This window comes from Micropterus dolomieu, linkage group LG13, assembly GCF_021292245.1.
Source record: "Micropterus dolomieu isolate WLL.071019.BEF.003 ecotype Adirondacks linkage group LG13, ASM2129224v1, whole genome shotgun sequence".
Classification (NCBI taxonomy): Eukaryota; Metazoa; Chordata; class Actinopteri; order Centrarchiformes; family Centrarchidae; genus Micropterus; species Micropterus dolomieu.
The window spans coordinates 25657424-25673345 of record NC_060162.1 but is presented as its reverse complement, the minus strand read 5'-3'; the positions used below and the strand labels follow the sequence as shown (position 1 = coordinate 25673345).

At 38.9% G+C, this 15922-nt stretch overlaps 1 protein-coding gene across 1 annotated transcript in view; it reads left to right on the top strand.

The window, feature by feature from the left end:
- LOC123982287 overlaps positions 1-15922 on the top strand; it is a 31435-nt gene that overhangs the window by 13457 nt on the left and 2056 nt on the right. Inside the window, exons 4-8 of the mRNA XM_046067728.1 lie at positions 2747-2864; positions 3814-4004; positions 4280-4364; positions 13972-14490; positions 15415-15714. Coding sequence (XP_045923684.1) covers positions 2747-2864; positions 3814-4004; positions 4280-4364; positions 13972-14490; positions 15415-15714 — 1213 coding nt within the window. The remainder of the gene's footprint in view (positions 1-2746; positions 2865-3813; positions 4005-4279; positions 4365-13971; positions 14491-15414; positions 15715-15922) is intronic.

Genomic DNA, 15922 nt, shown 5'->3' with positions numbered 1-15922 from the left:
ATATTGTTCCATGTTGGTTTTGGAACTATCCATATTAATATTGTGATAAAAAAGTTCCTCATTTACAGTAAAATATATTGAGCTGCTTTCATTGTTAGAAAAAGTGTAGAAGATGAAGGAGTGATTATTTTCTATGTAAACTGAAATAACTAAATTACAAACTAACGTGCAGGGGAAGAAATAGAATTATACATCTGCTCACTGTTGCTAAATGTCGGGGCAAATATTTATACATTTACTTTTTCTTTGATGAGATATTTCCTAAAACTTCATATAAACTAGACATCGTTTGGGACCGAATATCTAATATTGTTGAAAGATAATTAGCCCTAAAAGCTCAGACTTCAGAAAAGACACCGGTCAGTAATGAACACGATGGAAAAACAGCTGCTGAGTTTATTTCATTTTAGGCACAAAACAAAATTCCGAAAACTGTGTAACTTAACTGTCATGCACTGCAACTGTCATGATATTACAATATCATGACAATAATAAATGATCTTTAACATAAATTACTTTACATTTTATTCTACAAATCAGAGATCATTGACGTCGTTTAGGTTTACTTCCGATTTCTGTCGTCCTCATAACAGTCCTCATAACACACACAGTGGAGTCAGGAGGCCTCCTTGAAAATCTCATTAACAGAATGTTAATATATTTCCCAGAGGGCCTTTGTGGTTTTGTGCCGTTCTTTGTGTCGTTTCTACTTATTTGTCTTTCTCTACGTGTTGATGTCACTTCTTCAGTTAGTTCATCAAAGGCTTTCTTCAGATGAGACTCCTCTTCTACCTCACAAACAAAGCACTTCTGTGCCTCTTGTCGCCTGCTGTCCTAACACCCTGCTACAGGGGGTTAGTGCCTCCCAGTGGACAGACGGTCCACTACACTGAGCCTTCATTTCTGGCTGTATAGATATAGAAAGATTCTTTATTTCCCCTCTTAGTACTACTACCACAGTTATCATGTTGCAGCTTCTACTACTTCTACTACACTGACTACACACCTGTTCAAAGGAGGAGGACAATTTTCAGAAAACAATAGTATTAGCAGTACTGATACTACACTGCTGCTACCAGTATTAGCAGCAGTAGGCTACTAATACCACCTCAGCTATACTATAGCTATTACTATTGCTAATACTGGTCTTACTATTTATATCACTACTGTGCTGTGGCTACTAAAGCTGGTGCTGCTACGTCTACTACCAGTAGTGACTACTTATTCTGCCAGTAGCAGTACGAACAGTACAACTACTAGCGCTAGGGCTACAACTACAGTACCGTTCCACTGCTGCAGCTACTAGAAATAGTAGTACTACAGCTAACAACTAATACTATAGTCATTACTATTACTTCTACACTCACAAGTAATACTATTGCGACTATGGCAGCTACTACTGCACTGATTCTCCTGGCAGTATTACTAATACTTCTAGGCTAATACCACTATAAGTAGTAATATCATTACACTGCTGCTGCTACTGCTAATACTTCTATAGTTATTAACAATCCTGCATGATACTTACTATATATTATTACTGCCGACCCTACAGATACTACTGTCCCTATTTCTTGTGGTACTACTATTGGTACTACTACTTTTGGTACTACTAATTAGTACGATAATTAATGCTACTACTGCAAGAAGTACTTCTTCTAAAGTAATGGTACCACTACAACAGCTCCTCCCTCTGCTGCTATGATAGTGCAGTAGCTATTACAACTACAACTACCACTTCTACCACACTGCTGCCAGTAATAGTACTGTTGCTTCTAGTATTACTCAAACTACTGCTGTTACTAATTCACTCTGACTGATAGTGCTGCTGTTGCAATTACTTCTGTAGTACTGCGACAATTCTATACTGTTATATAACAGTTTTAAGTGACATCACATTTCAGTAGATAACAATAGTGAGTCATGGAGTGTAATGCTGATATAAACAAGAGTACATGGTGGTGCGTCTCCTGAGTGTTGGTGTTGAATATTTGGCTGCTGTTGACTTTAAACATGGAGCATTAATCACTAACTCTGCATCAGCTGTACAGCGCTGTGTATTTATGAAAACTGCTGTTTGTTCAAGGAAGGAACAGTTTCAACAAATATTTAATGTGGGAATGTTGCTGGTTAGGGTTTTCACTTCTTTTCATCTTGATGTGTGCATGAACAGTCCTTTTTGCACATTTAGCTAGTAATGATTTTCTGCCAATTTATACTTCTAAAATACTCTTCTAAAATCCACGATATTTGCAGTGATGCATGGTTAGTCCAAAATTGAGGTGTAAAGGATAAAAGTAGGACTGGAAATAAATCAGATGTGTTAAATAACAAATATTATGAATCTCTTACTGACCTGTGAGTCTCATATTCTCAATGAATAAATTACCTGAATCACATATAATTAAGCTGCTGATAGCTCCAAAGGCTGATGTTATCTACCCAAAAATCCAAACAGCCCATTCTAGAAATTCTAGACATTTGTTATACTGTAATTAATTAGCATGAATTCATGCCCTGATATATTAAAAAAGATGTTGTTCCATCTATTGTAATCAAGATGAATATGACAGTTTATTGCAATATAGATTTTAGGTCATGTTGGCCAGCCTTATATAAGTATTTGTTTAATTATTGTAGATTTTAGCTGTCAATCCTGACACAGTGTGAACTCTACTTGAACAGCTTAGGTGGGAGTTTAAGTGTATTTTGTAAACTAAATGTTTTTGTATTTGTGTCTTGTCAGAATCTTGCAGATTAAAGGCCGTCAACAGCTGCTGAACAGTGAGATTCTTAATCTTCAGGAGAAGAAGAAACAGACCGAACAAGAGTCGAAGAGAAACTCCAGCCTTCAGAGGTCCACTGTAGGTGACCTCAGCAGGAAACTGATTTCATACACACTGGTCAGACAGGGGGTTAAAAATTTTTATCATGTCAAAAAGTATGTAAATGCATAGAAACCTCAGGCATTGCCAAAATGTGATATTTGGTGATAATAACCTAATAATAATAATAATAATAATAATAATCCTGCTACCACTACTTTTACTTCTACTAAAGATAATAGTAGTAGTAATCTTAATTTATATAGCACCTTTCTTAACAATGTTACAAAGTGCTTCTTTAAAAGAGCACACAAACATGCAAGTAAAAGAAGCACACATAAATGATCATGTGAAAAGCTTTAATAAAAATAGAATATGTTTTTTTTTTTAAATGCCTTCAGCTCCTTAAGTGTTACTAACTTTACTTCATTCTTCTATCTGGTTTGTGCGTTACATGGAAAAGTGCAAAATTTGTCACTAATAAACATTTTGTTTGTTTGTTTGTTTATTCCTACACAGAGGAATAAATATGTTGATCAGAAACCATAGATTGTAAGTGTGACAAAATAACTTGAACTCAAGATCCACTTATAACCTTTTCAGAGCTTTTAACAGCATTGTATAATCTTTATTTGCTGATTAAGACCAAGAGAGAAAAAAAGCTAATAAGTAGATCTTTAGTTGAGGTCATTTTGTTACACAGTCTGATCCAAAGTTCAGGTATTAACATGCATGCTTGAGCATGCTGTGCATTGTAACATTGCTGATGAAGAATGTTTTCAAAAGCTGGTCATAAGTCAAGGCAGAACAAGAAGAGATAAGACTAGAAACGACAATAAGCTGTGATTGATCGCGTCTGGAGGAGTCAGAACCTGCAAGAGAGAAGTCATGAGTGTTTAAGTAAACCATTGCCATCACTGTGTTTGCTCAGAGCAGCTCCTGTTAAGCCTCTTAGTATAACTTGTTTGTCCATTATTTTCCTATTCAGTTTCAGCTGTGTGCTTGTCGGGAGCTTCAGAGCGCCATCACTGAGCATTTGGTCCAATCAGAGAGGCTGGTGTTCCAGGAGGAGGCACTGAGCGCACTCCATAACCTGCTGACCCAAGACCTGCAGAGGTATCAGGAAGAGACGCAGAGACTCACCTGTTTCACGCAGAAAATACTCAGACAATCCCACAGGTAGCCGTTTAAAAAATGTTTAATTAAACTTTGATTGACTTTACATTATTTCAAAACCTGTTTGTTTAAAATTTAAATTAAAAAATAATTTTGAAATATAAAATCACATTTTGTACTTCAAACTTTTTTTTTTCAAACGTTTACTTTAGTTTTGCTTATTGTAGTGAAAGGCCCTGTTTAATTGAGATCACTTTCTAAGACAAAAACTGTGACTTGACATCCCCATCTAAAGACGTTCATTATTTAAACATTTCACCTTTATATTTTTCCTTCAGCTCAGACAGAGAGGAAACGTTCACCAGCAGAGAGAGAGACCGCAGCATGCAGGGAAAGACCGAGACAGAACAAGAAAACAACATGGTAAAGTCAAACTCAGCGTCCACAGCTCCTCTCTGACCGGTTGCCTCACCTCGCTTTGGGAGTTTTAAACTTGTCTTGCATCCTTGGCACAGTCAAACTTACCAAAAACAATGCCTAACGGTATTTATTGTTTGTTTGTGGGTGGGTTTTTGGTCTCACACCTAATTCATCATCATTCTGTAGCATTAGGGTTCATCAGCACAGTAAAGCTCACATTGATGTTTCGATATTTTTCAATTCCGCTTTCTGACCCAATCAGAATGCACCTTGACTTCAATTACAAGGAACAGGAAGGAAGGGGTAATTCCACGCTGCATAAGATGGTCTCATGCTATTTTGCCTGATAAAGGTTTTGGTGTGAGAATTCTGCCGTAATATTTCTCACTGCAGGTGTTGAAATTGTGGAGGAGTCGTTTTATCCTCCTTTTCCTGGGAATATTATCCTCACTCGGATTGGACAGATGAATTCATATCTCAACCCCTGACATGGCAGGGAGACCTCTTCTCTGCATGATGTATCTGTACGACTTCTTTCTCTGGCACAATCACAAATGTAATGATATGCAACGAGGAGAGATCTGGGCCATACTATTCCAAAGTAGTTGGGTTCAGGCCCAATTATGAGTGTATTATTTGTGTCCTTCTAAAGAGTCACATTCTTTCACAGATCGGACAGTGAATTCTTTCTGAATTGAGGTTTCCGTGTCCAATGTTTCATTAATCCCACATTCCAAATATGTTATAGTCTCACTACAGCTGATGGCAGTGGTGTGAATGGTGACTATAATCTGACTGCGCTTGCAGTTGGGCAGCAGAGATCTCCGCTTGTAATATCGCTGATAAAAGTTTTATTCAGGGGTCGGTCACTGCACAAATGTGTTCCTTCGTGTCACACATGTTTTCTTTCAAGTCCGCAAATGTGTCGAGGACAATGGTTGCATTTCAGGCTGAAGCTCTTTTGTGGAGGACTTGGGCGTGACATTTGGTATTTCCTACAAATTCTTCCTTCCGTCCAGATAAAATGATGTCTGAGCAGTACTGATGACATTGAGCAAAGAAGCAGTCAAATATGAGTGGCATCGAATAGAACTGTGATACAATGTTGTGAGAACTTCACAAACTACAAACCTAACTCTGAATGGTTCACTAGCATCCCCAGCCAAAAGTCCATAATTGATATGTTAATTATTAATGAAAATAATAATTGGTTGCAGCACCAGCCACCCAAATTACGGAACCATGTTTCATTTAATTTCTGTAACAGGAGTTTTCATCATCTAAACCAGTGGTTTCCAACCTTTGTGTCTAAGAACAAGCAAATATCTGCTGGCAGTCCTCACATTATTTCATCTGAATAATTTTAAAACAAAGATGTAAAACTGTCCGTCATATAACAAGTTTGTAAGAGAACTTTTAGGGAAAAACTTCTACAAAATCAGCTGCGAGAAAATAACTGAATCAAAAATATTTTGGTTCAACAAGGTGAAGTCTAAATATAGTGGACAAGAAATAACCAAAAAAGCAAACATCCACCTCGAAAAGAAACCTCTCAGTAAAACTGTGTCTTTGTCTACCTGTGTGTGTGTGTGTGTGTGTGTGCGTGTGTACACGCGGCCATGCGCGTGTGTGTGTGTCTGGCATTGGTCCAGCTGTTGTCAGTCTTTCTCAGACAGTCGGAGTGGAGACAGAGGAAACATCTGCTTGCTCATCTGGCTCTGTCTGTCACACACACAAATGCAGACCTACAGATACACACACATTCTTTTACCATCATTCCCTAAAAGAAAACCCATAATAGACTGACACGGTTGTGACGGGAAACGATGAGGGAAGAAACCTGGTTTGGAGTCTTATTATAACAGGAAACCTGTCAAAGTGTCATCACAGTTTAACTCGTGAAGCTTAAACACAAACAGAAGACAGGCCGGCTGCCAACATGCTGCATCTCCTGCACAGAAGTACAACATGCAGTCGTATGGTTTTCAGTTCAGACACATTTTCAGTGAGAAATACCAGACTTTTTCCCTAAAAGTGAAACTGCTTCCCAAATGCATCATTTGAGTAGATTTTAAGAGTTGGCAGTTTGTAGTCTGCTTCTTCACACCATCTGAATTCATATAGTATCAGTTAGTATAAATGTCAGTGGATCATGAGTGTCATTTGGGGACATGTCCCCACCCCTTTTTAACGAACAAATGAAAATGCTTTGAGAAATGTTTATTGGCACAATAAGAAAACGTGCAATGCAATTAAAATATAGAAGAAATAAATGTGCATTGTCATTCTGTTATATTTTTATATTTGTCACCTGCCAGCTGAATTTTTTTTGTTTCAATCTATATAAATGCCATCATAAATTGGAGCATAAAATGTCTCCAGACTGCAGGAAATTAAGTGTTAAATGCTCCAATTTTGTTGCTGCGGTCAAAGTCAAACTCCTAATCACGCTACAAAATTCATGGTTTGTAATTGCCCCCTTTGAACGACACATGTAAGTGTTTTCTGATCTGAAATAGGACAACATCATTTGACTCCCTGCCTTTTCCGAATACATTTTCTCTTTCTGACACCGTTATTAAGACTGGATTAGGGTACGACGATGAAGCCAGTGTTGACTGTTGGAAACGGGAAGCGAACATCAATCTCCTCCACTTAAGTCATATTTTGTACAGCTGCTTGGAGGTCTTTGTCACTTGAACATAAAAATATGTTGTTATTAGGTATTTGCTGAAATGACTGGTGCTACTCTTGGAAGGAGAGTCTTGGTTATTAAGCACTGACTGCATTATTTCTGTATGTACAACGTGAAAGTTGTGCTAAGGCCGTCAATTGATGCAATGCTCCACAATGCACGTTTACAGCACGTGAATTTTTGCCGGGAAACAAGGGCTTCACTCGCTTCTGAACATTAAACAAACTTGTTTTAAGCTGTTTGATCAGATGAACAATGTGGTTTTAGAGGACCATCTCTTGATACAGCCAGGTACCTTCTCAAGGATAGATAAGCACGACACAAACACCCCTCCCTTTATTTGTACAAATTACTTATTGCAAACTGTCCTGATTTTACCAGGAGAGCCTCTGGTGTTGCCCCACACTTACTTTTTTTTTATTACTCAGTAAGTAGTAAAAGTTTGAAGTTAGTTTGTATTTTTGTTTCTGTACTGTGTGCCAAAACATTAACGTTACAGAACAGAAACATTGTTATTTAGGCCAAATTTGTAAAACTAATAATAATAAGACGTTGAGAGTTTGACGAAAATATACATCTGTCACCTAGTCATTGATTTGATGCCCTGACAGCTGAAGACATTTCTGAAGTGGATTTAAATGGAAATAGGTCAACTCAGTGCAAAACTGGATTTTACAGCTGACAGAATTTACGGAAGTTGACTTGTGACACTTTATAACCCCAATGCCTAAAAAAGCAAGAGGCAAATGACTTCATGTTGTTTCTGTTGGGGGAGTGGGGGGGATTCAAACCCTCGACACCTTCAGCTCCGCGGTCTCATGCTTTGTCCTGCTAATCTAGGCGAGCCATTCTGCCCTAAAAGAGGCTCAGTAACATTTCTATCAGATTATTTGTGGTTAATCTGTCAGGAAATGAGCCAGGATTTGTATAATCACACATCATTTTGATTAGATTTATTACAGATGTTTTTGTAGATCCAGCGATCCATCCTGGACTGAACAACTTTTGGAGAAAAATCAGTGTGAAATGAACCTTGCACAGTCTGCTGAAAGCGAGCTCTGTATGTCCTATCAATATATTTATATTAACATTTATGAATGCATTTATTAAACTGAAACATCCTCAGTCTCAAAAAGTACCCATAATTAGAGGTCAAGGCCTCAGGTGCACAACATACTGTAGAACTGCATTGTGAGTAAGAATGATATAACAACAAATCGACCTAGAGTTTCACCCAACAGACTTATAATAATGTATTTCATTATAAAGAGCTGAAGTAATAACTATAAATGTGTACATCACTGTGTAGAACAGGTATTGTCTTCATGGATTTTGAGAGGAGGAGCTGGATGAGCTAAACTGTCCCTATTCCTTCAGAATGCACTCAGAGACAGAAATTATCAAAAACATACAAATCCCTCTGAATACTCCAAAAAAGAAAAAATATTCTATAAAACATAGGACACAGGTGCAATTAGTCATCAGATGAGGACATCTGAGGTGTAAAAAAGCCTCCACAGCACTTTATGCTCATGGGGAAATGTTTGCAAAAAATACATTTTGTAAAGATTAGTGTGGGATGGGAGGTACTGGTTTTTGTTTTAGTGTAGTTGTAGTTTAGCAGTTTTAGTGTAGGACAGATGCAGGACTGAGATCCTGAAGTGCATTAAAAAACTATTTCAAAACAGTCAACAAACTGAAACATTATGATAAAGTGACTGGCTACAAGCTGTACTGAATAATTTTGTCAGGGTAGCTTCTTTTTACTGTTCTTCTTATTTCACGAATCTCTCTTGATTAATTTTTTTTTTTTTTCAGATTTTATTGACAATTGACTACTGTAAGTAATGATCTGTAATCTGCAGATTATTTTCTTGGTTAGTTGTTTAGTGTGCAAGTACATGAAAATAGGGAAATAAAGTGAAATCCCATAACAATTTGCAAAAGCCCAAGGTGATTCCTTAAAATTTGTTTTGCCCAAAACCCAAAAATGTACTCTCAACTATCAAATAAGAAATAGAAAAGCAGCGAACGAGAAGCTGGGATATATTCAGTGGGTTTATCTGTCCATTCATTTTCTGTAAATCAATTTTCCAGTTCTACAAGATATATCATATATTTCTTTGTATTGCTTGTAAAAAGCATATACAGTATATTTCACATTTTGTTTTACTTGAGACTAAATTTGAACACTGTTGCTTTGTGCATTATACAGTCTGCGGACAACGTGTGGGACCCTTACTAAGCTGTTTATTTTCCATATTTAACATATCGCTAATAGATTTTTCATATTTGAAAGGCTTACTCAAAAAAGGACCCAGCGATCATACATCTGTGAACTCATTTTTGTTATTCCCACTGTAAGAGACATACATCCAGGATTAGTTTCACCAGAATTCAGCCTGATTTGTAACAAATATTCCTGTTGAAGGGATAATTGTCGCTAAGAAAAGTGTGAACACGGTCAGGCCTTAGGGCTCGGACACAGCTCCGGTTGGTTGATTAATCTCTGTTATTTACAGCCATGGAGAGGGAAGGAGCAGTGGGCAACAACAACAACACAGGAACATATTGCCAAGCAGATTGCCTTGGGCTGAACGTAGCTCCACGTTTTGCTCTCTGTGAGACACGTACGTGTCCAACACAAGACTGCTGCCACTAATTGGTTATTTATTTTATTTTTTATTATGCTGTTGTTTTCTCTCTCTCTCTGGTGCAGTGACAGTTTTGCTTTGGTGTATCGTTTGAGTGCATCTGCTAGTTTACATCTGTGTCGCACCTAAAACTTGGACAACAGTTGAAGAAGCACTGAGGGTAAAAGTCATGTTTGAGAGACTCTCAAAATACAGTTTAAATTGAAGACTGAAGTAGAATCACACACACTACACACACGGACTACATGTGATAGTAGCAGGAATGTTAACAATCACCGTAATTATCTTTTCTCAGCTGCAGAAAGCATTCTATAATAAATATATTCCAAGACGAACTACAAAATAACAAAAAGAAATTTGAAAACGACCAGGAGAAACTACAAAAAAATCTGAGAAAGCTAGACTACTACCTAAAAAGCCAGAAAGCTACCATAAACAATCATGAAAAGACAAAACACAGCCTAAAGTGACTAGAAAATAACATAAGGAACTTGAAACCAATAAGGGAGAATCTAGAAAACAATCCAGAGGACACCAAAAAGCTATGACACTTTACAACAAGCTAGAAGAACAATTTAAAGCTTGACCAGAACATAGAGGACAACCCTAAAGAAGCTAGATAACAGTCAAAGGAGAAGCTAGAAACAGTTGGAAACAACCATGAATAACTGAAAGCAGCAGAAGCTAATACACAGAAGCTAGAAAGCAACATTACTTCCCAAAGATTAGTACTTCTCTTATGTGAGATGTTTTATTTTGCTAAAATTGACCAAAAATCTTTGACATCATCCTCAGAGCTGTTAAGTGGCCATAAACACATGTGTATATAATAATGAAATGTTTGACCTTCTCTCTAAAAATTGAGAAGAGGCAGGACTGGTCCTGATAGTTGATCAAATTGTTGTTTTCTGCTTGAAAAGTTCTTGTTTTTTTTCTATTGTTTGGTGTGCAGATGGCCAAGAGCTGAACGTCTGTGTGACCTCTAGATAAACCAGCCTGTCCATTGGAGAAGTCCATGTAAACTCACTTCCAACACCTTCTACACCAAATTAGATTTTCTTTTTAATATCTAGGAGATGGAGCCACAGCAGTGTGCAGTTAAAGAAGAACTAGTCAAGAATAGTATTACTCAGCCAGTTGTATAATGTCTTCTGTGGCTCTGGAGGAGCTTCGCCAAGTCTGAGAAAGTGACCCTGATGACATCACTATATCAGGGTTATCAGCATGGGCTTGGCGTCCACAACATTTAGCTGAAAGGTTGCATTTTCAAACTGGAGGTGTGGAGGTTTGTAACATTTTGATAACAGGCAGGGAGAATGTAACAAAAAACTATGGTGAGTTGCATTATGGGCAATGTAGTGGAACAGGGTTTTTGGAGCTTGCTATAGCCCAACTAAAATAAGTTCATCTCCGCCTCTGTTGGTTCGATTTTGACAATTATATTGTTAATGTGCCTCACAAAAGTCGCTCCAATTTTATGGAAGTGTAATACTAAATCAGTGGAGTGCCCCTTTAATAGATGTAGATAAATGTAAGGTTTCACTTATCAAAAATCAAAAACACAGACTTTTCTTGCCTAAAAAACAGATGTTTAGATCAGGCTGTTCAGAACGGGTTTTAATTGATCATGCCAGATGTGTTTTTAAAAAAAACTTGAAATGACAGTTGTCTTTGTCGGATTTATGCCGAGAAGATGAAATGTTTTCTCTTGCAAGTAGAGGAATTTTGTTCCTTGTTCCTTTGTTCCTAAAGTCTTCAGCCTGTAATTAGGATCTTTCATGCTCATCAACATTGTGTGTTCACTTTTAAAAAAAAATAAAAATAAATCAGAGCAGCACATCATCATTTCAAAACAGAATAACTCCTGAGTCTGGTCACTGTGCTCACCACCTCTCTCACCTTTTATTCCGGGGCCAAACCCCTGAGCACTTCTGCACCAAACATCAGTGAGGCATTCGGTGCATTTCCCAGGATACATTGCTGTCACATATCTGGGTCAGATGGTGTACAGCTCTACGCCATATGTCTGTACTGTAGTGAGGCCACAGGGAATGGAGCCCCAATAGTGTGTGTATGTGTGTGTGATCCAGGACTTGTGGGAATATGGACCCGGTTTTCCTGAATGAGGCCGTCTCTGCCTGTTTGTCTGTGTGATTGTTCTGTTTTGAGGATTTTTTTTTTTCTCCATCTCCCAAGTTCTTTACCTAAAATTACATTTATTATGTCGGTTTAAAGAACAAGACAAGACAAATGAAAATTATTTTAATTATTCCTTATTCCTGACATTTCTACATCGATCACTCTAACTTACATTTAATGGCAGCCTGTTCTTAGTGGTGAAGTCTAAGGACCACACCAGCATCAAACCGGACCCAAGTGACATTTGCAGGTAGTTGCAGCATCAGAATTATGAATTGTGTAAAATATATTTAATAATGGGGCAAGGGTGGCTCGGTTGGTAGAGCACGCGCCTCATGTACAAGGCTGAGTCCTTACTGCAGTGGCCTGGGTTCGAATCCAGCCTGCGGCCCTTTGTTGCATGTTGCCCACTATCTCTCACCTTCATTTCATTGCTATCCACTGTCTTATCAAAATAAAAAGGCAAATATCTTTAAAAAAACATCTCTCTCTCTCTCTCTCTCTCTCTCTCTCTCTCTCTCTCTCTCTCCATAAATATATTAACTAATATTAATTATTAGGCTTAGAAATATAATACACACACATTTCATCACCAATGAGTGTGTCCCTGTCTCCTCATTCCAAGAGGCTCAGGGCAAAAATAATAACATTAAAAATCATCAGCTCAGACCTAATCCCACCACGGCCTGTAAACATTTTAATACCATGGTGATTAGCAGTGATCCTAAACCCCAGACACCCACCCTCCCTTTCAGTCCTCCCTGGCCCCGGCTCCTCTCCCACCCCAGTTTTGGCTCACCGTCCCTGGGGGAGGCGGTCAGGCGAGTCCCTGGATTAAGGCCACTCGGTGCTTTGGACCCTCGAGCCCAGAAAGTTAAACCCCTGGACATTCGCCACTTCATTTCTCTAAGTGGCATCGGCCTCCTTGTTATGATTGTTAATTAAAGTTGGATTTAATCAAGTGGCTTTCTGGCAAAAAATGTAAAATGCTGCCATTTTCCTCTTGTTTGGTGCCCTTTTTTTGCGTTTTGGAATCTCCATGTGTATCTATCTGTCCTTTTTATTTCTACGTGAGAAAGTGGGATGTTGTGTTTTGGGGGAGGGTGGTGATTTTTCAGACTAGGGAGCAGATGTTGCACTTTCTCAAGAGGGATTTATGTCAGGATAGGAGTGCACACACACGCACACACACACACATTGGTGTTCATGTCATTATGTATGCAAAAGTCAACAATATCTATACATTTTTACACTGTAAAAACAGGCGACAGATACGGATAGATAAACAAACTATTAATGTGCTGCTTTCAAGGAATAATTTAAAGTTCAAATTAAAGTGATGTTTCTGTAAACTAACTGCTTTCAAGGTGTAACATCTGTAAGAAGTAACACAATCTTCCTCTCCTGCTTATTCAGCCTTAGTTGGTCTGGTTAAAGTAAAATAGGAAGGAAGCACAACATACCATACCAGGACACATGTCTGTTGTCTCCTGCATGTGGTCCCATTCCGCTTAATCTCAGTGCTACACTGATTTAGCATTGCACTCCTATATGTTAGTGGACAATGGACAGTTTTTAAGTATAAAAATTGATGCCGCAGAACCAGAGATATCATCTTCTTTATGATATACATATGCAGTAGTACTTCCCATCACCTGTAAAAAGACACTGATGTGTGAAATTATCCTGTAATTACCACTGGTAGCCACATTGGTTGGTCTTTTTCAAAAACGTTTGTTTAAGTAAACTGTTCTTTAGTTTCTTCCTCTCTTCTTTTCTGTGGAAGTATATATCATCTGGTAAAAGAGGGAAATAATCATAAAATCCTCTTTGGAATTTTATATTGCGCTATCGAGAGAGCTATATAAGTCAAGAATCTTCATCACATTTATGGAAAATTCATACTGAATACAGCATTGCCATTAACAGATCTCCTCATTGATTTGCAACATTGCCCTCAATAATCTAATGCACTCAGAAATTGTAAAGAGTTAGCTACTGTGGTCTAACCTGGATGGTAAATTTATCTTTTCTGTATCTCACCGCTAACCTTGTACATCTGCTGCTCAGAGTCCCAGTTAACAGTTTTTTGGGGATCTGTTATTGTCTTCACCTCTTTCAGCACGCACCCGAGTCCTCTTCCTCCCAGTCACCACTTAGTCCTCAACAGACCGACAGCAAAGAAGAGGCAGAGCAGACCTCGAGAGCCAGTCACAAGAAACCATCTCCAGGCCTGTCCGGCAGGTCAAACCTGCACCGAACCGGCAGCATCAAGGATCTGATCAATAAATTCTCTGGTCAAGATCACCCGCAGAGCCCCTACTCCGGAACAAGACAAGTCCGAAAGTCTGCTTCTGCAGAGGCCCTTGTGTCTCCAAAATCCAAGTCGAGTCAGTCCACACCAAGCAGCTTCGGACAAGACGAAAGTGCAGTTCCCAGCATCACTGTGACCCCTCCATTAAGGGAAACCAGTCAGAACGGGACTGAAACAGCACAGAGAGGCACCAAAATCAGTAAGATCACTGCAAGAATCGATTGTCCAGTAGGAAGCAGCACTGAGAAGCCTAATTCACAACCAAGGAAGAAAACACAAATCACACACTCTGGTAGAGAGTCAGTGGCTGACTCTGGCATGGGATCGGTAAGCAAAGAAATACCCCTGACACATTCCGATGTTCTTGCATGAAACGAAAAGCTCTGCATCCTTTCTGCATGAAGACGGCCCAGCAGCATGGCACTGCAGGTTTTTAAACGCATCTCCTTGCATGATTACAGCGCCGTTCTCAATCAACGTGGCGACTCAACAGCTTGAAACCACAACGAGATTCTAAAGCAAGTGCTCTTTAATCGTACTAATCAAAATGGCCTCAAGACAGATTTAACGCTGATTCTTTCCCTGCGAATGAGCTTCACGTGTTGCCATTTTTGTCTTTGGTCTAAAATAATAACTTTTACGCTATGACTGTGTTGATTTTTGCTGCATGAACCTTTTGTCCATTTTTGCAATAAGTTTGCTTGAGTTTCTGTCTGTTAATTTGCTTCCAGCAGCTTTTTGTGGCATATTATCTACAGTATGGGCAAAGGTAGGACAAAGTTTTTGTTTTGGAAGCCCAAGAAAACCATGGCTATGAAGTCTCAAGTCAAGACTGACAAGTTCCAAGCTAAGCTCAAGTACTAAACTTTGTATCAAGTCTTAAATAAGTATATTATCTGTCTGTCTGCACTACCAAAGCTTTCCGTCCTCATCAAGCAACGTGATTGGCTGCTGTCGCATTGATTCAAACTATGTTGTCAAGAAGAAGAGTTGATTCTCTGCACACTTATCTTTGGGGAGAATATTTTAAGAGAATATTATAAGTCATTCCAAGTAAGAATGGAAAAAATAACCCCTTTTTTTAATTTTTGTACCATATATTCATTTTCACTCTGTTGTCAATCACTAACAGCATCCGCACATGCTCAGTAGATTCACCCTTATCACTTGTACAAGTTTGTAGGTTATCACCCCTTCAGCAGATGTCGTCATCCAGGTTTATTTCATCCCTCTTTTGCCCTTCTCCTCCAGGAGTCTGAATTTGATTCAAACAAGCACCTAGACAGCCCGTCAGAGGAGGAGCCCACCACACCCCGAATTATGACGACCAGCCAGAACCCGAAATATCAGCTGTACCTCAGCAACGAGATGAAGACCAACGGGGTGAGTGGCAGGGATGCAGATGGTCTAGGAGGCACCGGGTCAGTGGGGGAGAATGGCCCCAAGCTGGCCCGATGGGAGACCACCCGGCTGGGACTGAACCACTACAGGGGGTCCCTGGAGTCCCTGGCCTCACGGGACTGGGACAATTCGTCTGACAGGGTGGGTGAGGCAGACCGTGGACTTATGTTTGTGTGATTCAGATCAAGGAGATTAGAGACAGTTTTTATGATAATCAGATGCTTTTTTACTGCTGGATATCTGTGAATCCAGAAACACAGAACCAATTATTAAACAGTGCCATCTCCTGGACAAAACCTAATATTAATAATAAGACTTAATTTCTTGCTGGTGCCATAACTTTGTGAATTGTAATTAT